This window comes from Myotis daubentonii, chromosome 4 (assembly GCF_963259705.1).
Source record: "Myotis daubentonii chromosome 4, mMyoDau2.1, whole genome shotgun sequence".
NCBI lineage: Eukaryota > Metazoa > Chordata > Mammalia > Chiroptera > Vespertilionidae > Myotis > Myotis daubentonii.
Window position 1 is genome coordinate 51,135,215 of NC_081843.1, and position 26,243 is coordinate 51,161,457.

The window sequence follows — 26,243 nt, forward strand, 5'->3', positions numbered from 1 at the left end:
AATCAATCAGAATGAGTATCTTTAAAGTCCTTCAATAAAAGAGATGTCACTCATACCCTTGGAAGGGAATTCCAACTTCTTCAAATCTTATAGTTGAGAATTTCTGAAGTCTATTTGAAATCTTCTCTGGTCCCAAAGAAACTCAATCTTATTTTCTCTTCAACAAAGGAATGAAACTTTTATTAGAGATACATCCTCTTTGCAAAATATATGCTCTCCGTTCATAATTTCACATGAAGTCTACTCCAATTAAAGAATCTCAAATCGTTTAAAAGGGAAATTTAAACAACCCCAAACTAGAAACAATCAAAATGTCTATAAAATGGAAAAATAAGTAAATTGTAGCAATGAAAAGGAAAAACTACAGATATACACAAAAACATGGATGAATCTCAAGGTGTTATGTGGAGTGAAAGAAGCTGGACACAAAAAAGCACACAGTGTATTACTCTATGTATATAATATGCAAGAACAGGCAACATTAAGCTATGGTTATAAAAAGCAATAGAGTAGTTGTTTCTCCCGTGTGCGTGTGTGTGTGTGTGTGTGTGTGTGTGTGTGTGTGTGTGTGGAGGAGAAGGGCATTGACCAGAGGGTCAAGCGATAAAGTTCTGGCCCGGCTGGTGTGGCCCAGTGGTTGAGCATTGACCTATTCTGTGGCCGGCAAACAGTGGCTCGCTAGCCACATGCGGTTCTTTGGCCCCTTGAGTGTGGCTCTTCCTAAGCCCTGGGAGTGCCTTAATTAAGTCAATAATGTACCTACCTATATAGTTTAAGTTTTAAAAATTTGGCTCTCAGAAGAAATATCAATCGTTGTACTATTGATATTTGGCTCTGTGGACTAATGAGTTTGCCGACCACTGGTGGCAGGTTCATATATTATATGAACCAGGAGGTTACGATTTGATTCCAGGTCGGGGCACATGCCCAGGTTGCGAGCTCAATCCCGAGTGTGGGATGTGTAGGAGGCAGCCCATCAATGATTCTCTCTCATCATTGATGTTTCTATCTCTCTCTCCCTCTTCCTTCCTCTCTGAAATCAACAAAAATATATTTTAAAAAAGAGATAACATTCTGGGGTAATAGAAATGTTCTATATCTTGTTTTGTTTAATTGTTTCATTAATATATACAACTGTAAAATTTCATTGAACTGAGCACTAAATATCTGTACATTTAAGTATATATAAATTAAATTCCAAGAAGAAAACTTAGGAAAGAAATACAGGACTGCCACAGGCATTGCCGACAGCATTGCCAGCACTTTCCATAAATCAAGGACCCTAAGTTTCAATTGCCTTTTTGAACGCTGAGATAATCAGAGGTAGACAAACAATCAGTTTCTGGCCTGCTGGGATTTTTCTCCTCTGGAAGTGGTGAAATTGGCCAGAAGAATATGTGAGTCAGGAAGTCAGTTTCCAAACAGTTCCATGTTCCTGAGGGTGCTGGGATTTGAAGAGGATCAAAGCCAGGAATTGATAATACCTGCCCTCTATTAGCCAGGTTATTTTTCTGATGTACTTTCCAAACAAACAGGTCTAGAAGGCAGTTGGGTGTGCACTTTTCACAGCTATTCCCATCAGCTACTTCACCAGATCAGTAAAATAATTCTTGATGAGAAAATTAGGAGGTCATTTTTTTTCATCTGCACAAGTACAGATCTTTCCCCACAGGTGAAGAGTTTACCAGTACTAATTAATCCCAGCCAGGACTCCCCGGACATTATGAAATATACAAAAAGGTCTTTATTCAACATTAACAACATTGGCTAAGTAAATAGGCTCTGAAGACACAAAGACTGACTACACTAACTAGAGAATGAGCTTAGCCAAATTACTTCAAATTACTTCTCAGAGGAAATGAGAAGATGAAACAAGATCTATTGGAGTGGTCAAGTGAGGTTAATAAATGTAAATCCTGAAATGAGATCCTTTCTCATCATTTCCTTCAGAAATTTGCGTGCCACGTATGAGGAAGGATGGGTTTGATTTTATTTTGTGGAAAACATTTTTTTCAGAAATGTAATTGAGACTCAGTAAATTATTGCACCATTCTATCAGGTTCCTTGCTTCGGTAAACATAATTACTATAGAAAATACCAAAATTTTTGTAAGTTTTAATGAAGACTAAGGGAGCCAATTATCTGAATGATTCTTTCAATCTGTAACAGACTGTGTACAGTCGTTTGTGATAACTCACTACATTCGGACCAGCGCTGAATGATTCTTAATTACTAATTAGCCCCCTCTCCCCTTTAACTTTAGAAGTTTATGACTCTTAATTGAATGGCAATGTTGGGATATGGTTCTTCTGAGGCGTGGCAGGGGAGAAAGATAGGGTGAGAGTGGGGAGGGGTCCTTGGTGCTTCAGCAAATGCAGAGAAAGATATCGTCATGTTAACTGACTGTCAGAGGAGAAAGTGGGACATGTTACGAGTTTGAAATACCTTTAACATGATAGATTCTAGACTGAATTATCTACTAGCTTCTCTCAGGGCTTTTATACATGTGAGAACTTGAGGTCTCTGACAGAATATGATGATCATAGCTTCCTTCACTCTGATATCAGTAGATAAGTGCCATGAATTTTATGTATGCATCACCTTGGATGAGTTAAATAGCTAAAATAATGCTCAAAGGCTACTGCAACTACATCCAGACAACTCCCCTGGGCTTTTTCCATTTGGCTAATTAGTATGCTGGGTATTTTATCCAGATAACATATGCAAATTTTGATTAGTTGCACAACTTTAGAGCAATAACTCTCAGAATGGATCAAGGTGAAGTTACTTTTGTCCCATGTGAATATCACCAGAAGGCATCGACTGCAGAGGAAGCTTTCAATAATCAAGTGACACAAAGACACCTTCTGTGAATGTCCATTGGCCTCTGTTCCCACCCACCCTGCTGCTTTTTAAGTGCAAAATGGCCATGGCAGTGGGGATGGAAGCATAGCCTTAAGAAAGTGCATAGGGTGATCTGGCTACTGCCACTGCTACTGCTGGATGCTTTGCTTGTGCACAGCAGACTAATGCTGATAGCAGGTTGATTACATTGAACCTCTTCAATCACAGCAGGGCAACAATTACATTTTTGTTGGTTGGTTTTCTTTTTTTATTTTTATTGTTGACACTATTACAGATGTCCCCATTCCCTCAGCCTTCTCCCCCACTTCTACCCAGCCCCTGCCCCCCTTCCCTCTGGCCATCATTACACTCTGTGTGTGTCCGTGGGTTATGCCTATACTGTATGTTCTTTGGCTAATCCCTTCACAACTTATTCTCACTAGAATAGACTTTTATTTCAGATATGCATTTATGTTCTTTGCTTTTAATACTTCTGGCAGTACCAACCATGTATGAACTTACAGAGTGCTTTATTTACCACCACGCTATGCCCTCCATATTATTTCAGATAAAACAAAACCCCATGTCATGGCAAAAGTACACCAATGGGCTCATGCTTACAGAGTTCACTGGTGTTACCATGACCTGATCCTACAGAAGAATGTGGCTTGATGGACTGGTAGGCTAGCTTACTGAAGACTCAGTTATGATGTTAGCTGAGCTTACTTACGACTCAATTTTGATGTTACTCTAAAAAGATGGATATTATCTTAGAAAAAGCAGTATTTTTGGACTCAACAAACAATACATGGTGCTGTTTCTCCCATAACCAGAATGTCCGCATCTGAAAATTAAGTGGTGAAAGTGGGAGTGACTGACATTTAATTATCCTCTCTGAGTTCTTGCTTCCCTTCCTTTCAACTTGGAGCTCCTCTGGTTTGAAAGTCTTGGCTCCTAAGGGAGTAATGCCTCCACCTGGGAATAAATCAAAGGCTCCACTGAACTGGAAGTATGGTTATATTGTAGAATGCAAAGAAATAGGCCAAGTATTGTGCTGTATTCTGGGTTTCAGTGGCAGAATGGGGAGTTAGTACTCAATTCATTGGCAACACAGGGACTGGATTGTGGGCCAGATGGAAGCAAGGAGTTACAGATACACCAAACCCCAAGCAGATAGGGTGTGCAGCTAGAGCAGCGGTTCTCAACCTGTGGGTCGCGATCCCTTTGGGGGTCGAATGACCCTTTCATAGGGGTTGCCTAAGACCATCGGAAAACACATATATAATTACATATTGTTTTTGTAATTAATCACTATGCTTTAATTATGTTTAATTTGTAACAATGAAAATACATCCTGCGTATCAGATACTTACATTACGATTCATAACAGTAGCAAAATAACAGTTATGAAGTAGCAACGAAAATAATTTTATGGTTGGGGGTCACCACAACATGAGGAACTGTATTAAAGGGTCGCGGCATTAGGAAGGTTGAGAACCACTGAGCTAGAGCAATGAGGAGGAGGTCCCCCTCCAAATGCTATCTTTCCTCATAGTCCCTCCCTCCTTCTGCTTCCCTGCTACCCCTCCACTTCATCGCTTTATGTACATCTTGTAGAGTAAGTGGTTAAGAAGATTGTAGTTAAGGAGGTCAGGTATGAAATGATTTGAAGTCACCACCACATATTCCTATATGGTGCATCTGTGTCCTGGGAGCAGATTACAGCCTTAAACTTGGGTAAATTCTGTAGCACAAACAACTTTTTACAGGACACTAACCATAGTCGACATCAGTTTTCCACAGCCAACAACTTTCTGGCCACTGAAAAAATTCCAAATGGTAGGGTTTTAGAGAGGCAGTTTGATGGTTACTGTTTTTGAAGGAAGAGGTATATTTTTAAGGTACTATAATAAGTTTAATGAGAAAAACACGGAGTATTCTATGTGTGTTTTTTTTTTAACATTTGCTTTCTTCAGAATTCATTTAAAATGTAGCATTAGTTTCTGGAAAGTAATATGGTGTGCTTTCTCTACTTGAGATATATCATTCCTCTTTCTGCCACTTCTTTAATGCAAAGTAAAATTTATAAATATGGCTTTATTTTTTAAAGTTAACATTCTTTTTTTCTGAATCTAGGATGTTTTAATGCTATTGACATTGATGGCTTTTTATTAATATAAACCCCTGGAAAATGTGCCGAAACCTTCCCTAGAATCTCCTTTCTAATACTAGGTCACTTAACACTTTCAGATGAAAAGACAAGATAAAACCAGCTCTATTTGCCATCACTTGGTTGAAATGCCCTTTCACTCCTTAACTTTAACAAGGTGTTGCCACTAATAGATGCGATATTGATAAGGCTGACTTATCATCAGCACTTTGCCCGTGCATTCTGGACTTGACCTGAGATTGCCTTCACTTCTTGTAGAATGAGCATGGGACTCCAGGAGTCAGTAGAGGGCACTCTGATCCAGCCATAGTGTGGCAATGCCTTCCGGGTGTATGCATGTGTCCAAACTCATCAAGAAGTATACATGTGAAACTTTTAATATATCAATTATAACCTCAATAAAGCTTTTTTAAAAAACAACAATAATTAGCGGAATTACTAGACTCATACTGAATCAGCAGCATGAGGACCTGAGGGTGGTGGGGCAGGTGAGAGCATTAGGACCACTTGGTACCAGTTAGAAGAAGCCTGGAATTTAAGCTGGCCTTAAAAACCATATTCCTACAGGGAAACAGGGTCAGACATTGTCACAAATGTCACCTTTGTCTTTAAACTCTAGCTTCTAGATTCTTTTCTAAGAAGCAGATTGCTATCAATTCTAGAAGTGTTAATCATTCATGGAAGTGTTGTATATCACTTTTTTCATGGACCATTTTTCATTTCTTTATATCCAGGCACTTTCATTTCACACTAAAATAGTTTATTATTATTAAATTATACCAAATTTCTTTCATTTAAATCATATTTAAATCATACATAACTCAATAAAAACAATCTCTAGTAGACAATGAATGGTGTAAGAATTTTTGTTCTTTGGTTGGTATTATGAACCAAAAGACAATGTCCGTTGCCAATGTAACCGTGATGTCTACCATTTCTTCCCTTTTAACAACAACATATTCATATAGTGCCCATTACAGGTCTGGGGGATAAATCATGTTTGGTCTAAATTAATCATTTATATTATCAGTGATTAGTCAAATGGTAGTCACGTAAGCCAGTTCTGATTAGTGAGACTTGGAATAAGTGTGTTTGTGAGATAGTCAGGTGGTGGTGGGGGGGGGGGGATGTCCATCCAATTAAAAGAAGAAAGCCTCAAATGAAGAAGTAATTTTGGCTCTCTCCCTTCTTCCCTGTTTGGGAAAGTTCAATGAGGTAATGATGTGCAGAGTTATTGGCAGGCATCTTGAGACCACAAAATGACAGACATGGGGAACTTTGTTCCTCTCATAAAAATGAAGCAGAAAAAGTAGAACAAAACCTCTATGTTCTTCACAGCATCACTGAATAATTGAACTAAGGTCAAAAACCTCTAGACTTTTTCATTAATAAACAAAATCAATCCCAACCATTTTTTGAAATCATGATTAGTTGGGATTTTCTGTTACTTAATCTCGAAATCATTTTTAACCAACAGAAAATTGTTTCTATCAGGTAAGAGGGAATGTGTTTTTATTCGTATGAAAGATATTATTTTATTATTGTTGCTGCTGTTATTGCTGCTGGGAAGTTTAAGTATAGAAGGGTGAGTGTTGGCTAGTCAAGGGCCATGGGGATGTCTGTCCTACTTTATTTTTTAAAAAATATTTATTTATTTACTTATTTTAGTCCAAATACCTTGAGACCACTCTTTCTATTTTTGGAGAATTTTAACTCAAAGTCCCTGCATCTTAGAACCCAGAACCTCACTCTCTTGGCCTCCCTTGTGACTTGAGTTCAGGCTTGAGCCTTTGTACCAACAGGATGCACCCACATGACAATGTGATTGTAAGGCATTGTGGAGGAGATGCTGTCCAGCCTTCAGTAGCACCAGGGCCAGTATAAACTGTGCAAGTGAATTGGTATAATCTAGACATGGTTCTTAGCCCATAAAAGATTTGGAAGGATTCCATAACTATCTTTAATGAATGTGTTTTCTACTGAAAATAGTTGGAACTGATTCCAAACTCCTAGACTGATAGATTGCATTATATTAATAATTTAAACATTTTTGACTTATCACTTCATTGGCTTAAGCCAAGGTTTGCCATCAAGTCCTTACTGAACTCAGTAGACCACTGATCCCAACTAAATCTGAGGTTGCATGGGATCTCAAAATCTAAGAGCTTCCCTGGCCCCACTGGCCCTCTCAGAGGATCTGAGAGTAGTATTGATTCATATTCCTCATCTTGGAAGTCAAGTTTTAGGCATTTTTGGAGATAAGCATTGGGTATTGCATAGTAAATGCTGGCACCGCCTAATCAATCAATCAATCAATCAATCAGGTAGGGTAGTAAGTCTTAGCATTTTTGGTCTCAGGACTTCTTCACAAAAATTATCAATGAGCCCTAACTGGTTTGGCTCAGTGGATAGAGCGTCAGCCTGTGGACTCAAGGGTCTTCTCAGGTTCGATTCCGGTCAAGGGCATGTACCTTGGTTGCCAGTACATCCCCAGTAGGGGGTGTGCAGGAAGCAGCTGATGGATGTTTCTCTCTCATAGATGTTTCTAACACTCTATCCCTCTCCCTTCCTCTCTGTAAAAAAATCAATAAAATATATTAAAATAAAAATCATCATTCTCCCCTTTAAAAAAAATTATCAATGACCCTACCAGGCTCTGGTTATACAGATAATACCTATTTATATTTCCTGCATTTGAAGTACTGAGATCAAAGAGTCAAATAATTTCTTAGCCTTATTATAAAAATGGTATTTTGTAATATTCTGTGGACCCCTGAAAGGATTTCAGGGACCCCCAGGGAACACTGAATCACTCTGTAAAAACAATGATATTAGGTATTTACTGAATACTTGTGGTATGCACAAAATTTGGTCTCTATTGTAAATTTGGAAGCTCAGCTGAGGGCAACAGCACAGGCAGAGACAGAGCCCTGGGAATGAGGCTACATTGGCAGAAGAAGAGGAAGCCAGCCAGAAGATTGGGGAAACAGTGAGAGACACTTGCTCATATGATCTAAACTCACCTTATGTACCTCTGGGAAATGCTATCTGTTCAGGGGTTTAGCTACATAAGAATTATAAGAAAAAAGGCCCTTTGTTTTAAAAAGAATAATACTTTTTTGAAGAATTCATATTTTTTAAAAAAATAAAATTGGTTTCAAGTGATACAAGGTGTGGTATACTTGGTAAGTGACTGTCATTTCCCAGCAGGAAGAGGAATGGTAATTTCCTCCTTTGGGCTCTGGTAAAGGGTAAAGAGATAAGCTAATTGAGACTATGTCTCTCTTTGCCATTTAGTTCATGTGGAACCAAGAGGATTATTTCTGTTTATTGTTAAAGGAGAGTGAAACTCTCCACCCCAATATTCCTCATGCTTTCTGGGAACCCTCAGGTATGCAGCGTTTAGGTGAGGACCTCTTCTGCTAAGAGCTGCCCTTCCCACCACTTCCTGGAGGAGTTCCAGGCTCAGTCAAGCGCCAGGTGACTCATGGCCGTTTCCATGGGTCTTCTGCCTCCCTGCTCCTGTCAGCACAGTGCAGAGAGGAGATAAGACCTGGAAACTATCCTCTCCTCTCAAAGAGCAAATGCTAGGGACTCAAATCCAAGGGTGTGTTATCAGGTCAAGTGGTCCCTAGAGGTGGCTGGGAAGGGTCAGTGATCCGAGCAATAAACACAGTTGTAACTTTCAGGGTGGCCTTCCAGGAGAAGTGACATTCTGGCCAACCACATAGAATATATGTACATATAGGTGTATATGCATGTGGATGGTGATTTATATATAAATTTATTTGTAAGTATATATAAATTTTATTTTAAAACCTAAGGAAGAGTAAAAAATAAATAGGATAAAAAAAAAACAATAAAAAAAAGTATTGGGATGTATATATCTCAAGGCCCAGAATCAATAGTTTATCCTATTTCGTCTAATTAAAAAGAAATTTACCATGCAATAATGCAGAAAAGTTTGTTTCCTTTGCACTTAGGTCATGGACCCACACATTTCCAGAGGTAATAACTAGCATGCATTTAGCCGCCCCTGCTTCCTACTGCCTTTTTCATTTCCCCTTGGTTTCTGAATCCTGTCTTTCTGTGTACCTCCCCCTCCCCCACCTCTCTTTCAAGATCCAAGATAGTCATCCTCTTCTCCATGCTGTGCTGCCTTTCCTCCGGCATAGCTCACCTCCTGGAGTTGACAGTCAGGCAGGCACCTTGTCTCATTAGCATGAGTATCTCCAACATCTTGTGGAACCCACACAAGGATACTGAATGAAACACAGGAAAGGGAATGAGGTGGGTGGAGAGGCACATGGGTCGCCACATACACCTGGGATTTCCTCACCCATTGCAGTCCACGGTTGTGCGTTGCTCTTCACCTCCCCTCCTCACCACAGCAACCAGGCATAAACAACTCATGTCCTTTGCTGTCACTTTCCCATTGGGCTCGACTGTTTACTGTGCCAATAGCTAACACTGGCACTCAGCCCGCTGGGGCGTGTCCCTCAGCTCCCTAAGCCGGGTCTAACAAACACCAAAAGGCCAATTCTTTGCTTTTGTTTCCCCAGATATGGCCATCTAGTACCAACCCATTTCCTCCAGAGAATGCAAGGGGCGGTGCCCTCAGAAAAAAAAGAGTAGGTTTTTTTTTCTCATTTTATCTCTTCATATGTATTGATTTCTGTGCTGTAATCAAATTCTTTGTTGAAACAAAAATGGCAGTAAAACAGCATGCAGGCCTTTTGTCATACTGCACTTTCTTCCATGCAGATATATGTGTACATTTAGAAGCTACTTGAGACCTTCTGTCTGCAGGCATACACATATACACATTCACACACGCATGCACGTGTACTCCACACTGAAAAACAAGGAAACACCTGGCAATCCCTTTTTTGGAAAGTGTGAAAGCTTAGAAACAATTTCTCTTTCATCTTTGTCTAAATAAGAACAAAGCCAAAGAGGCCAGGCAAAAAATATAAAAGAATGATTTGCTAAAATTAAACTCCACAAGATCCAGAAATCCTTGCATGTTTTGTGTTCTGCTGTATTTCAAGAGCATAAAACAGCGTCTGAGACAGTGTAGGTGCTTCATCTTTGATGAAATGAATAAGTCAGCTTCACTAGGTACTCTAGAGAGCAGGGTGTGGTCAGGAGTGAAGGAAAGAGGAACCAAAGTTATGGGACAGAGGCCAGATTGGAACGTTCAAGTGGGGGAAAAGGGCCAAAAACAAAGAAGTGGTAAAGACTGAAATTTAGTCAGATAGTGGAAAAATTTAAATGGTAGCATAAAAAGTACTGATTTGAAATTATTCTGGCCATAACAAATAAGTGATACAGCTAAAAATTATTGGGATTTATGCCACTCTACTTTTTTCAGTAAATCTTATTAAATCATTATCTATATGTCTGTGGATATAACACATGGACATTTTTTAAAAAATGGAGATTAAAACTATTGAAAATTTTATATAACTCCTTAGGGACATTTAGTAGAATTCAGCTGGAATTGGAAATTAGCATAATTGGAAGTAGAAATCCAGCATAATTGGAAGTAGAAATTCACTAGAAATTTTCAGTAGACAAGAGAAAATCCCTACAGAATTTATTACTTGATATAACTGATTACATTTCATCACAAGCCCTCTAACCACCGGATTTGGAGGGGAGTGGTGCAAAATTACCAGATAGTTTCTCAGTCTCTTTCACTTTCCAGTGGTTCTCAACCTTCTGGCCCTTTAAATACAGTTCCTCATGTTGTGACCCAACCATAAAATTATTTTCGTTGATACTTCACAACTGTTATGTTGCTACTGTTATGAATCGTAATATAAATATCTGATATGCAGGACAGTCTTAGGTGACCCCTTGTGAAAGGGTCGTTTGACTGCCAAAGGGGTCGCGACCCACAGGTTGAGAACCACTGGTGGACTCTTGTGAAAATTTATATCCAAATTTTCAACTAAGCTGTTTCTTTCCTCTCAGCAGTTCAGTCCACTCCCCTTTTCTTTCCAAGATGCATGCCGATAAAGAGAAGCCTTCTGTCTTGCCAGATCATTCCCTCACCCTCCTTCCACCCACCACCACCCTGTGCCTTGTCTCAGGGCTCCAACTGGGCCCCGGGCTAGGGTGCTGCTGCCACCCTAGGGTCACGGCTCACCCTGCCACAGCGACTCCCCAGTCAGCCTGTTGGCATTATATCTCAGCTCCCTCCCTTGTTCTCTAAGGAAACAGGTGGAAACTTCCAGCGCTCTCCCAACATTATGCAGTCATGGAAAACTGAGCTGCCACAGGCCTCTCCCTCTGCCTAAATATGTTACCATACCCCGCCACTATGGCTCAGAGTTTAAGTAGGCTCATAAGATTCTATTTCAGGATTTTAAAAAAAGATGATCACTCTCTGCCTGAGAACCATCTGGCTCAGTGGTTGAGTGTCAACCCATGAACCAGGACGTCACATTTTGATTCCTGGTCAAGGGCACATATCTGGGTAATGGGCTCAATCCCTAGTAGGGAGCGTGCAGGAGGCAGCCAATCAATGATGCTCTCTCATCATTGATGCTTCTCTCTCCCTCTCCCTTCCTCTCTGAAATCAATAAAAATATGTATTTTAAAGGTAATCACTTCCTAATTAGTTTAGGGGGGAATGTGTAAATTCAGAGCTGCCGGCAGTTGAATTGCCTCAAGTTTTAATCAAGTATATCTCACAGCACAAATGAAATTCTGGCACACAGTATCCTCAATAAGTATCTGAAGACTCAAGGAATGAGGAGACATCTTGACTGAACATTTAGCCAATAATGAGGAAAGCAAAAGGGGGAGTTGGAGAAACTGATTCCCAAGTAACGCCTAGATCTAGTAGTAGGTAAAGTCAATTTTTATACCTGGACTTTGCAGACACTGATGTATTTGAGTTGAGCTTCTGTCATTTGCAACTGCATGATTAATAAAAAGGCATAAACATAATAATTTAATCTAAATGATTTGTAAGAAAAATATAAATTTTTGAGTCAGAAAGCCCAATTAGTTTAGTAACCATAGAATAAGTTCAATAGACAAAAATCACCATATAATAAAGACTTTATGCAAGACTTTTTTCACCATTTGATGAGACAAATTTAAATATATAGGTAAAAATTTATTGACAGGAAACAGACAAATGCACCAGTTTCACCTTATCTACAAACAATTCTATCCTAGGAATGAAAATATGAATAATAGAAATGTTTGACTAAAGTTCACTGAATTGCAGCAATTAAAGAAAACACTGATCTTTTGATATATGCTGAAAAATTTTCGTTAATCCTCACCCGAGGATATTTTCCCATTGATTTTGAGAGTGGAAGGGAGGGGGAGAGACAGAGAGAAATATCGATGTGAGAGACACATTGATTGGTTGCCTCCCGCATGAGCCCCTACTGAGGCTAGGAATTGAGCCTGCAATTGGAATCAAAACCATAAGCAGCTGATGCTCTATCCACTGAGCCAAATCAGCTATGGCTGAAAAATCTCGTGATAAATTCTATATTTACCTCTAGTTTAAAAAGTACCAAATTACTAATACAATAGAACTTAACAAAAGGTACCTACCAGAAATTTAGAGCATACATTATCCTTAATGGTGGAACATTAAAAGCATTTCCACAGAAATTAGTCAAAAATTTCTGCTAAGCACTGTTATTATTCAACATCATATGCCAGATCATAACTGAAGCAATTCTAACAAAACAATTAAATGAAATACCAATACTGAATAGGAAATGAAGTCTTACAATTTCAGAAGGTGGGATTCTCTTAGATTTTCTAAGAATACATTGAAACTTCTGCCTATAATTTTAGTGCAACCAAAATCAAAACTTCAAGATATGCTCACCAATAGCCAAGAAATTTTTGAAAATCATTAGGCTTTCTCCCCCACCAAATCTGTAAACATACCAGAAAACTATAATAAAAGCAATACATTATTTATTAGAGATATCAATTAAAGAATTTAGCACATAATAAAACTGATTTCAAATCAGTGAGTAAAGAAAGAATGGACTTTGGAAAATAGATTTTGGACTTTTGAATATAAGTAGCTCTGTATCTTACACTCTTTACAAAATTCAATTCCAGATAAAGATCTAGATGCAAAAATAATAGATGTCTTAGAAAATACAGAATATGCTTTATATTTTGAAATGCCATAAAAATTATTTATCAATATGACTATATATAAATATAAAACATCTACAAAAAAGATACCGTAAGTTAAAGACAAGTAACCAACTGAGACCAACACTACTAATAGACATCAAAGACTATTTAAACTATGTGAAAAACTCCTAACAAACCCATGAGATGAAAAGACAAATCATTCAACAGAAAAATCAGCAGTATAAAAGATAATTCACATGAGAAATAAAATGCTCTAAAATAAACATAGTAAAGATGCCCATTCTCACTTCATCAGAAATTTTTACATTAAAAAAATAAAAATGCTTTCACATTTTAGATTAATAAAAAATTTAAAATTTTAATATCCTTAATGACATGGGGAGCAGGTACTCATTATTGCTGAGGAGAAACTATAAAATGTTAATAGTCATTTTAGAAGCCAACTGAAGTATCTCTCAGGTTAAAACTGCCTAGCTCTGGCCCAGCCATTCAAAAGCTAAGCATATACTACAGAGAAATCTTTTAACTTTTTATTTTTCAACTAGAGGCCTGATGCACAAAATTCATGCAAGAGTAGGCCTTCCTTTCCCCGACTGCCAGCACCGGTTTTCCTCTGGCACCCAGGACCTGGGCTTCCCTCACAGCCCCGGCTTTGTCTGGAAGGATGTCCAGTCTAATTAGCATATTATGCTTTTATTATTATAGATTATAGTTTATGCCTCAATATTTTTTTGTATTAGTTTCATGTGTACAGCAGGGATTAAACAATTGTGTACAAAGTGGTCCTCCTACTTCAAGTACCCATCTGGCCCCACACACAGTTATATTAACTATAATCCCTATGCTGTAATTTACATTTCTATAACTACCAATTTCTACTTAAGCACTTCACCTTTTTCATTGAGACCCCCAAGCCCCTTCCCCTCTGTCAACTGTTTGTTCTCTGCATGAGTCTGTTTCTATTTTAGTTTGTTCTGTAGATTCCACATATAAGTAAAATCATGGTTTTTGTCTTCCTCTGATTTATTTCACTTAGGATAATATTCTAGGTTGATCCATGCTGTCATAAAAGGTAAGATTCCTTTTTTGTTATGATCGAGTAGTATTTCATTGTGTATATGTACCCAGACAAATCTTATATGCAGAGAGAATAATACAGGATGACATTCTTTCAGCACTGTTAGTTATTAGAAAACAAGGAAAAGAAATTTAACCTAAGTTTCCATTATAGGCTATACAGATTGTGAACTACTATACAAAAGAGGTATGATTGTAATAAAATAAAAGATACCAAGTAGAAAAGTTGCTGAATGATATACATATATTTATGTAAAAAACAAGGATTACACACATTTTGTTTCATGTGGCTATATATAACATTTATGTACATTCACAGAAAAAGGTGTTACTTCTAGGAAGTGTATTGAGATTGAAGGTCAATGTAAAAATATAGAACTGTCTCTGATGTTTTTACAAGTAAAATGCCATAAAATATATTTGTAATTTAAATTTTGAAAAGCAGTATGCAAAGACATGCATTCTCAGAAAAAAATATACACACAAATTATACTTTGTATTTCCTTCTTTTTCCCTTCCCTGATGGCAAACACACAGGAAAGGTTCTAGAGTACCTAAAAATGAGGATGCAATGCTGTCTAAATAAAACAATATCTCAAATAAAAACACTCAACTTCTGTATTCTCATTTGAAGAGAAAAAAAAAATCAGTTCAAGATTTATAAAAGCAATACAATTTCAGTTTAGAGCTCTTGTTTCAGTCATTTATAATTTTCACATGGTACATGCTTATATTTTGGAATTTTGCCACAACTTTAGAATATAGTATTGGACCAGAGGGAAATACAGTTTCAAAAGTTAGAACTTAAGTCATTGTTAATATTTTGATCAGTGGCTTTAAGTTTATACACACTTCTAAAAGAAATACAAGAACATAAAACTAGATTGGCTTATTTCTTTAGCAGTTTACTAATTCTACCTTATACAATTAAACTACATGCTTGATGTAAGTTATCACTGACAACTCCTTGTGAGGACTGTTCCTTCTGGAGATTATTCTGTAAAACCTTCTTACCCTAATGAGAATGATGATAATTGGCATTCAAATACAACCAGGTGAATTTTGTGAATTACACTACTTTTAAGTATATAAACTAAAAATTGTTTTTACTTTATTTTTAAAAATATATTTTTATTTATTTTAGAGAGGAAGGGAGAGTGATAGAAACATCAATGATGGGAACCATTGATTGGTTGCTTCCTGCACAAACCCCACTAGCTATGGCTAAAAATTGTTTTTAGAGCACTGTGCTTTTAAGAACTGCTTATTTTTAATTCATGTATTGCTAGAGTTTTGAACATGAAAGGAAAATAATGGTGAGAAAGGAGGAATTGCCAGAGCTATCTGGTTTCACAATGGTGATGAGAGAAAAGTTGAGTCAGCAGTTTCTTGCTAAATAAAGAGGTCATCAGTAAGGAAGAAAAACCTTTGAAGGATATCTTCAATGGAATTTGGAATTTCCCTCATCTATCTTAGGTATCTGTTCAACTGTCTCCTACAGCAATTTGCCAAGTCAAAGTGCCTCTCACATTCCTAAAAGAAGATTTAGAAAGGCTACAATGGAGAGAGAGAGCACTAGGGCAGTGTCAGAAAACCTGGCTCTGATGCTGAGGTCCCACGCTGACATTAGCAGATTCCTCCTCTGATTACAAGAGGGCTGCACTAATGTCTGACAGCCTCCCAGCTCTGAGAATCAATGACCCCCATGTTCAGCAAAGGCCACCAAGAAAGGAAACACATCTTTTTACTTCATATCAAGGTGCTTTCATAACTGTACCAGAGGCCCAGTGCATGAAATCTGTGAACTCGGGGGGGGGGGGGAGCAGGGGGTCCCTCAGCCTGGCCTGCACCCTCTCGCAGGCAGTCCGGGAGCCCTCAGGGGATGTCCGACTAATGACTTAGGCCCGCTCACCTGCTAAACCATCAGTCAGACATCCCTCTGGCAGTCCGGGCCCCTCACTCCTTACCGCCCCCCCTCCCCACCTCCCTGCTCCTTACTGCTCAGCTTGCTGCTCCTTAGCACTATGGAGGAGGTGGGAGAGGCTCTCGCCACTACTGCTGCGCTCGCCAACTGTGAGCCCGGCTTCTGGCCAACCGGCGCTCCCCCTGTGGGAGTGCACTGACCACCAGGGGGCATCTCGTGCATTGAGTGCCTATCCCCTGGTGGTCAGTGCGCATCATAGTGACCGGTTGTTCTGCTGTTTGGGTCAATTTGCATATTAGCTTTTTATTATATAGGATTATAGATCAGTTTTATCTTCAACATGATTAAGCAACATTTTACATGAAATATCCAGAATCTCTTACATACTACAAATATTCAAAAAAACAGGAGCTTGTGATGACAATTTTAAAAAAAGTCATACCTAAGTAGCTAATGTGAAGAGGATCAGAAAATAAATTATTTGAGTGGATTCTTTAAGTTTTTAAAAAGAAAGGCTAGTATAATTTTATTTCAAGAAAGTGTTTATCTTTTAAGTAGAAAATGACTGACTAGTCAGTAATGCTACTTTAATTTTCTCTTACAATGAAACTTGAAAAACAAAGTATGAGTTAAACTGAACCCATTTAATATAAAAGTCTTTGGTTTATAAAAGTCACAAATTTATTTTTATTGTAACAAAGCACTTTTTATATAATTTAAAATGCACATGCTTTGATTGAAGAGTGATTGCAAATGAATCCAGTTTTCTTCCACCTGGGATGACAACTGTGTCATTTCTTCTAGAAGTTTTGGCTCTGAAGGAAGCATTTTAAGGTGTAACTGAAGGAAAAAAAATAGTTGACCATTTAAGAAAATTAAATTTTGTTTATTCTGGACTCAACTTTTTTACTAAGGAATGTCAGAAGACACCATCCATTCTGAATATGTTTTTCTTAATTGCTGATTTGTTACCATCTCCCATTTCCCTGTCCTCTATCAAACTTTTCTTAGTTTGAGTTCCTTTAACTGTCTTACATGTCACACCCTTAGCAGAAGTGAAGTGGTCCTCATTCCCCTCCACTAAGAATAGTCCTCAAATAGACCCAGAAACAAGGACATAGTTCCTACACTAAATCCTTTTTCTGTGCTTCTTTAAGTTTCTCCTTCAATTGTAACCCACTGGTAATACATGCAGATGGGCTCTTTGTTTTCTAAAGATTTAAGTAACTTTTTATTTTTTTGATAAATTTGGGAAAAGATATAGAAACTATTAGTGGAATTTCAATATTTTTCATCCCACATGCTATCAACTAAATATCTACTTTTTAAATAATTTTAAATAATCAGATCAAGTGAAAAGATTTTATATATTGATGAAGAATCATATCTGCTATCATTGAAAAATGAGCATTATCTACCTCCTTCAATCCATTATACCACTGAAATTAACATGAGTCCTCCATTACATTAGTCATGATAGCAACTCTGTTATTGCCAAATCACTTGAAACTCCTTCAACCAAGAGAAAAGTATTTTTACCTCAGCATAGAAAAAAAAAGCAAAAAATGAATATAAACCTGACTTTCTCTTCATGATCACAGAAAAACAGCCAAAATGTAATTACTTTAAAAAGTTAATAGATGTCATAGAAAATTCAGAATTGAGTCTAAATTCTGCTGAGTAAAAAATTTAAATAAATAAATAATTAAATTAGATTAAAAACTACAAAGCTGTGTAGTCCAGGTGCCCAGCATGGCAGTCACGAGGTACAGGGGACTGTTCACATTTAATTAAATTCCCATAAACTAAAAAGTTCCGTTTCTCAGTCACATCAGCCACATTTAAGTGCTCAGTAGCCACATGTGACAGATAAATGGCTGCCATGCTGGGCAGCACAGGCATAGAACATTTCCATCTTTGCAGAAAGTGCAATGAGACAAGTTGCTTCAGAGGAAGGCAAGCTGAGAAGTACTGTCTTACATTAGACTTACCTTTAGAAACAATGCTAGGTATGCCTGGGCTAACTCAAAATCACGCTTTCGGGCCAACATCATTCCAATCATTTTTAAGAAACTCTGCATAACCTCTACAGACCCACCACATTCAGGAGACAAGCTCCGCAGCTCTGTTTCAATTGCCGATGGACCTAATTCTTTCAGAAGGTTAAGAGCAGCATCATCTGTATTAAGTTTTAAAAAGAATCCAGTTATTACCTATATCAGTTTACTTAGGAAACTAATTTTTCCATTTCATATCCCAAGCAACATATACATAAATTGCACAGGAAATTCTCTCTGTGGATTAATTTTTTTCTGTTAAGTAGTAGAATAAACCAAATTAAATAAAACCAGTACAAATAATGAGAGCAATACAATAAAAACACTAAACTACATTAGTGCTTCCCTTCTTTGTCTTCCACCCCCAAAAGTAAAACTCCTTTTATGAACTTGCTGTTCTTCAGTCATCAGTACCATTCTTTGACTTTGCAAATGTGGACTCGAGTAATTTTGGTACAAAAACAAAAGCATTTGGAACAGACAACAAGAGGATAAATCAAATAAGAGAGTGATTGTGATTTTGTAATTGCTTACAGCTCTTATTGTTTATCATTACTAGCTACAGACTATAGCTTTCAAAAAGGTAAATCTACTATTAACAAACTCAATAAATTTTAAAATTATCTTTTGATGAGATAATTTGGGAATATCTAAAATCATTGAAGACAAAAGTCTCTGTTATATTCCCAAACTGTATGGCAAACTGTTTTTGTAAATAAAAACAAAAGCATTAGAAAAAAATCTAATTTTGCATGTAAAAAGTGTGAATATTTTCAGAAGACTATTCTGATATCAATATCATCTTAGTTTAGCGTCACTCATCTATAATAATAAAAGGGTATTATGCTAATTAGGCCAGACGTCCTCCCAGATGAAGCCAGGGCTGGAGGGAAGCCAGCCCTGGGTGCCAGTGAGAGGCCGGAGGGAGGCCAGCCTGGGCCCCAGGAGTGAGGGAAACCAGTGCTGGCAGCTGGGGGAAGGAAGGCCTATTCTTGCACGAATTTCATGTATCGGGCCTCTAGTTTAATATAACAGTAGAAAAGCTAAAGTTACTTCAGAGTAAAACCCAAGTTTCAACCCTTTTAGTTCTTACTCTCTTCTTTTAGCTACTGAGAAACCTGCTAATATTTCACTCAATTTCTTTTCATAGAAAGTAAAATAAGCTAAAAATACTTGGTAAATATTTTATAATTTTTTATAATTAAACTTACACTTATTATTCATGAGTCCTTCTTCAAGTTTCAAGAAGAAATCTGATTTTTGAGCCAAAATTCCAAGATTTACCACTTTAGACTTAAAAATAAATACACATTATTCAAAGAAGACAAGTGTAAGGAAAAATATGTATAGTCTATAATTAAAAGCTATCATTAATTTACTCTATATGCATAAAACTGGGTGTTGGTAAAAAAAAAACTACAACTGTATAATACAGAACACCCCCCAACCCCCATCCCCCCCATATACTTAGAATGCTCCAACTTGGTTTTTACCTGCTGTGGATCATTATTTTGCTCAGGCGCAGCATATCTGGGTACAAGGCCAGGAACTGTTGGTATAAAAAATGGTGCTGACTTGGGTACTTTGGGAGGTTCCTTTGGTTTATTCTTTTTCTGATTAAGAGAAAAAAATAAAAAGATGAGCAAGTAATCATCTGGCTAACAGTTACTAATATTTAATTCTCAATAAATTTTTTTTTAAAAAGTCCAAAAAGTAACGAAAATTTTTCAGATTAGAATGTTAAAATAAAATCCCATTAATCAATATCACAGATATCTTTAAAATGGGTTTCCCAATGCAAATCTCCAGAACCCCTGCTAATAAGTCAGAAGAGAAATGACGGGGTTCAGGAGAAGCCCTAGGACAAACACACCTCATTTTCCTGAAACATGAATATTTAGGTGAAGAAATAATAAACACTTCTGAAATTCTTTAATATTAAAATACAAACTTTTTATCAAAGTGGGCTAGAAAGCAAAATTTACAAATGCTCAATATTTTCCCAGAGCCCAGAGCCTTTAGAAGTAATTAGGTGTAATATTTTTTTGTGAAGCTTATTGCTAATTCTACTTTGTTAAAATTTTTATTTTTCCTTAGTAATCTGTGTATTTAAGAAGAGAATACTATGGCCTGTTTATAAAATGTTTCAAGTGTTAGTAAAATTCAATCAGGAAAACCACTATCAGATTTCCCACCGACAGAATTTAGTTTTGATGACTACAGGCTACACATCACTATCTCAAGAACATTTGATGAAGAGCCTTTGTATGGTAAACTGCCTGATAAAGGGGTCTCACAATTTTACCTCCCACTATTTTTCTTCTATTCCAGGAGCTCTGTAACCTTAGGGAGATTTGCTTTTTGAAAGAAAGCTAGGGATATTGGTGGCCTTAAGGAGGAATGGAATAAAAGAAAGTTACTACCTGAAAACAGGATAAAGTGCTGCTAAATTACAGGGTAAGCACAGCCCTTCTTTGAGATGGTAGAGGAATAAGAGTCACAGTTTCCCTTCTAACTCTCTGTTACAGAGTGACAAGGGAGACAGACCCTGAACTGTAAATAAAAATAAAAGGCTTTTGGAGGAGTTCCACAGTGCTCTGGAGATTATTAATCGCCTACGGAAAACCAAAAGTAGAAAAATTGCCACAAAACAAATACAAAATTCTAACTTTTTTCGTTCAGTAGGATATAAAAATATTGGAAGTGAGAACTTCTCTCATAAAATCATTCACTCAGGTTTGTATTTAAGTTTTTACACAGAACAAACTATGTCTTAGCAAGGAACAGAGTAGTCCAAAAACTTAGCTCATTAATTGGGCATTACTCTGATTACTCCCTTCACACTCATCTACTACTTATACTTTTTCATGCGTCGTTTTTAAAGCTAGTCCTTGGAGGACTACCTTTAGCTGACAGACTGGGCAACAGCTTTGAGGAAATTAACATGTGAAAACTTTCCTTACCCAAGACACTCATATCTGTTTGGGTACTAGGTTATTGGTTACAAAAAAACTTACTACTTTGTCATAGTTATCGATGTCCTTACACTTTTTTTATGGCCAGCCCACAATATAACTTAGCATACATACGACCTCTAGTGAATGTATGTGTATATCTATCCAAACCGAGCTTCATAACCAATGCTTAGCATTATCACAGGACAGCCTCTAAAATTTTCTACTCTAGTCTATTCTTCTCAATTGTTTTCACTACTCACAAATGAGGATCATGAAACATTCTTTGAAAAACACTAATATATTATCTATTTTTCATGAAAAATTATAATTTCCTCAAATACAAAGGGACCAGGTTTTTTTCATTGGCATTGTCACGGGACATTACCTAGTACCTAGTTCTTATTAACTTACATGCCTGGATCCAACACAGCAAGCTCTAAACATCTTCTTATAGTTGGCAGAGTAGCATATAGAATAATAAATGGTAGTTGAAGCTTAATTTTAAAAAGACTAGTGAAAGTCTTTTTGTTTCCAAATGACTAGTGATAGATATCACACATGGTGGCAATATTTTTTTCTTGTTTTAGAAATTAGGGGGTGCCGAAACCGGTTTGGCTCAGTGGATAGAGCGTCGGCTTGCGGACTGAAAGGTCCCAGGTTTGATTCCGGTCAAGGGCATGTACCTGGGTTGCGGGCACATCCCCAGTAGGAGATGTGCAGGAGGCAGCTGATCGATGTTTCTCTCTCATCGATTTTCTAACTCTCTATCTCTCTCCCTTCCTCTCTGTAAAAAATCAATAAAATATATTTAAAAAAAGAAAGAAAGAAAGAAAGAAATTAGGGGGTGATGGGGGGGCGTAATGTGGGGATAAGGACACATATGTAATAACTTAATCAAGAAATTAAAAAAAGAAGAAGTTAAAAAAGTAGTTTAGAGGCTGGATTAAAAACATCAAATTTATAATAGCTCTGCAGTTGTAGGCTGTACTTCTGCTATACCCAAAGGTCTGATGAATGCTCTCAAAATTAATACATATAAAGAGAATTCTGTGATAATCACACTAGATTAAACAGGATTCAACTAAATGGCATGCTCTTAGGTATTAATACATTGTATGCGGGAAACATGTTGACACGTTTTACGTATTTATACGTTCTACCAGTGTAGTAGAGCGCGGGACACGGATTAATACGTTTTTTATAGACTAGCGGTAGAATGCGGGTAACGTATAAATACGTAAACTAAAGTTATCGTAATTTTACTGAACGTTGCCATTTGCGCAAAAAATTAGCAAAAATGGCCCGCGCCACCTGTTAGCCCGCGATAAAAACTACCCGCAAACAATGTGTTAACTGTTCCTCCTAAAGCTCTCAAAGTAGGGGAAGCTATTTCTACTAAAGAAAATGCTTCTGGAATGTGTTTTTAGGGGTGAATATTCAGTGTACCACAGTAGTACCTTAATAACATCAAGATTAAGAAGGTTTTTCCACCGTGATTCAGGAAGGAGGGATAGAGTCACCAACTGCTCATTCAACTGTTCTGGGGAATCATACTCTATCATTTCATCACTTGGTTCTATGGTTTCTTCTGATAATTCTACATCTGAAAACAAAAATTTGGGGGTAAAAAAAAATTAACACAGAATATTTTTATCATGTAAAAGAAATTTAATTCAGACCAAATCCATTAGTATTTCATAACACGTTTACTCAATGTAGATTTGTAAACTCTTAATTTCCTCATCTTCTCATATTAACTATAATTCCCATCACAAGACCTAAAACACTTCTCCCTAATACCAATAGATTACCAATAGATAATCTTATCAATTACATTTTTGTAAAAAATTTATGAAGTCATTCAAAATATTTCATATCAGTTAAATACTTTGATTGAATCCATTAAACTTTGCCTTCATTAGCAATACGCCCATGTTAGGTTTATGATCTTACACTTCAAAAAATTACTATTTTGTGATTACCTTCAGTTTGACAAGTTCCAGGAAGCATCACTACTGAAGGAACATAATCTGTGGGAAGTGGCCGTAATGAAACAACTGAATACAGGGAAATATTGGACCTGAGAAATAAAAACATAAGCCATATTTTAAAACTTAAAAATACAGGTTTTTTGGGAAAAACTTCAATTACTGGTCTGAAAAAACTTCAATTACTCTACAATCTTGAATTTGGCTACAGATTCCAATCACGTACAACTTAAAAACAACCTCAAAGATAAATAAAATAGTATTAATTTAAAAATGCCTTGATTCATGTCATAGATGTTATCACAAGAAAGCTGTGCATAAACATTACTAATGTAGTACACAAAAGTATTTGAGAGATCAATACTAGGGAATACTTTTATAAAGTAACATAAACTCCATGTCTTTATATTGTTTTGACAATTGTCAATCTTCAGTTAAGAACATAATACCTAACTGAAGGAAGGACAGACTCAGAGAGTTAAGTCAGACACAGAATAAGATAATCAGATCCTTGAGATTGTAAACAGTCATGGATTTCTCCTGCCCTAGAATGGCCCTCTAAGTGGCCATGTTTCTGCTACCTTGACCCTGCACATGACCTTGGATGACTAATCAAGATGTAGCTTCCTATCCCCAAGTGAGTTAATCAGATTCTGTTTTCCATGCATTATGAATTTAGAATGAAAACAAAAAGTTGGGGAAATCAGGTTCTGAGCTATATGTATAGTGGTACTACATTGCTGCTAAGGTCCCACAGCTACTATTCTTCTCTTATCTTGATTGTTCAAGCCTCACAGATTCCAGGAGATACTCCATTTTGCTCATTAAGGTGGCCAGAGTATATTTCAATTGCATACTGAATTTTTTTGTGTGTCATAAAAACTTAATTAGAAAATTTTATAATTAGAAAAAAAAGGTAAGTTTTTTCTCTTCCTCAATAATTAATAACAGTTAAAAGACATAGACATCTGACCCTAGGAAATACCCAGCACTTTTTCTCGGTTCAGATGATGGACCATCTACCTTAACCTCTTACATGTTCATCACAATGGAGTTGGGTGTGAAGAGTTATGTAACTAGAATGATCTTAGCAAGCATCTTTCCCAAACAATGCCTTATAGATAAAGTAGTCTGAAGTTGACAGGTGACTCACTAAGGTTATAAAGCAGTATTGGGGTAGTAGCAGGAGGGCCAGAACCTGGCTAGGGACTCCCATTTTTCTAACATTTTAAAATTCACATATCCTTTTTGCAAAATAAAAGCTAAATAAGAGATAGAAATCAATTGTGTGGTTGAACAAAGGTATCTAAATTATCAAGCAGATGTTGAATCAGCCATAAACTTATGGTAAATTAACCCTCTGTCAACAATGTGACATTTCCATTTTATAAATTAGGAAAAAAAAGGTTATGTTAGCAACTATGGTTGTCTGACAATATCATCTTTCTTCTCCTCCTTACCCCAAACAGAACTATATGAATGAACTTACCATAGATAAATTCCAAGGTGGTCCACGTGGGAAGTGGCCAGAAAGTCTCCGGTAGGGGACATCGTTACATTGAGAGGAGCTGAGTCCAACAAAAAGCTGTCTATAAGGCTATAAAAAGGATCAAGATGTTAAACTCTACCAAAACATTTAACTCACAAATATATTTTTGTTAAAAATAATATGAAATAATACAGAAAAGTTTCATTTTTTATTTTTTAATAATCACCAATACCAGAAAGGCATCAATAACAAAGAGCTTTGTCAGTTATGTTACTATTTGAAAATAACCTCTCTTAATGAGAATGACTCGGAACTTCAAATTACCAATGAGCCAGAGAAAGAGTTTCAACAGGGAGAACACAGGAGGAAATACTTTTTCTGGAATGCCATTTTGGTAGACTGACTTGGGAACATTTCTCTTGTATTTTTGTTATCCCAGTGAAAATAATAAAAGGCTTAGGCAGCCGTAACTGGTTTGGCTCAGTGGACAGAGCGTTGGCCTGCGGACTGAAAGGTCTCAGGTTCGATTCCAGTCAAGGGCATGTACCTTGGTTGCGGGCACATCCCCAGTAGGAGGTGTGCAGGAGGCAGCTGATCAATGTTTTTCTCCCATCGATGTTTCTAACTCTCTATTCCTCTCCCTTCCTCTCTGTAAAATCAATAAAATATATATTTTTAAAAAAAGACTTAGGCAACAGAAGAAATTAAAATGACTGTAAATAAGAATAAGGAAACAGTAATGGAAAAAACTCGAGCAAATCTGTTTTTCAAATAGGTAACCACACTATACATGAAACATATGAAAGAATTCAGTCTACAGAGCATAACCATAAAGCAGTGTATAAAAACTCGTCTCACAGCTTGAAAAGTTGGAAGGGTTGAAAAGATGGGTAAGAAGGGGGAGTGATCACCCCCAGGTAGGAGGCTTGGAGTAGTTGGAGTAGGCTTCTCAGAAAACACAGTGTTGGAGATGAGCCTTCCAAATGGATGTTGATGATAGAGAAAGCGTATCCTGGATAAGGAAAGTGTGGAGGGCAAGGCAAAGGAAAACACAACTGGGTTTAGTGAGGAGTGCAGTTTGGTACATAAGCATAAGGCTACATGCAGGCTCCTCAATACAAAATACCTAAATTTGTTTTTACTTTAATCAATGAAAAGTCACTGAAGGCTTTGAAAAGATAGTAATGTAATCTTCACTTTCATAAAAATCTGCCATCAGAATGTAGAGTATATTTGAACAGGAAGAAGAGTGAAATTGTGCTAGCAGTCATCTAACAGCATTAAAGATCTGATCTAGGATGATGACAGCAGGAAGTGACCTGAGTGAATTTAATGAGCAAAGAGCAAGATCCGCAAAGGAAGCTTCTTAGGTTGGCTGAGGGTGCGAATACTTTGTGTACTTTAAGAGAAATATACTGTTTTAATCACAGCTATTTTAAAAACTATTTTATTCACTGAAGGCAGTACATTATCCATGGGAAGGCACAACAAAATGCCTTAAGTTCAGAATCTACATTATATAAAACATCATTTTAAGAAAAACAATAACAATAGTTAACAGTTTTTAGTATTCCATGCTAGGAAGT

The 26,243-nt window shown here is 37.0% G+C and overlaps 1 protein-coding gene across 2 annotated transcripts in view; it reads right to left on the reverse strand.

Annotated features, from left to right (window-relative positions):
* Positions 1–14,472: 14,472 nt before the first annotated feature.
* Positions 14,473–26,243, reverse strand: part of WDR36 (WD repeat domain 36) — a 45,992-nt gene continuing 34,221 nt past the window's right edge. For both annotated transcript variants that reach the window (XM_059693926.1, XM_059693927.1), the window contains exons 17-23: positions 24,658–24,765; positions 23,163–23,260; positions 22,638–22,783; positions 19,717–19,836; positions 19,435–19,516; positions 18,158–18,345; positions 14,473–17,006 (exon numbers count right to left, since the gene is read on the reverse strand). In XM_059693926.1, coding sequence (XP_059549909.1) covers positions 16,854–17,006; positions 18,158–18,345; positions 19,435–19,516; positions 19,717–19,836; positions 22,638–22,783; positions 23,163–23,260; positions 24,658–24,765 — 895 coding nt within the window. In that variant the 3' untranslated portion in view covers positions 14,473–16,853. The remainder of the gene's footprint in view (positions 17,007–18,157; positions 18,346–19,434; positions 19,517–19,716; positions 19,837–22,637; positions 22,784–23,162; positions 23,261–24,657; positions 24,766–26,243) is intronic.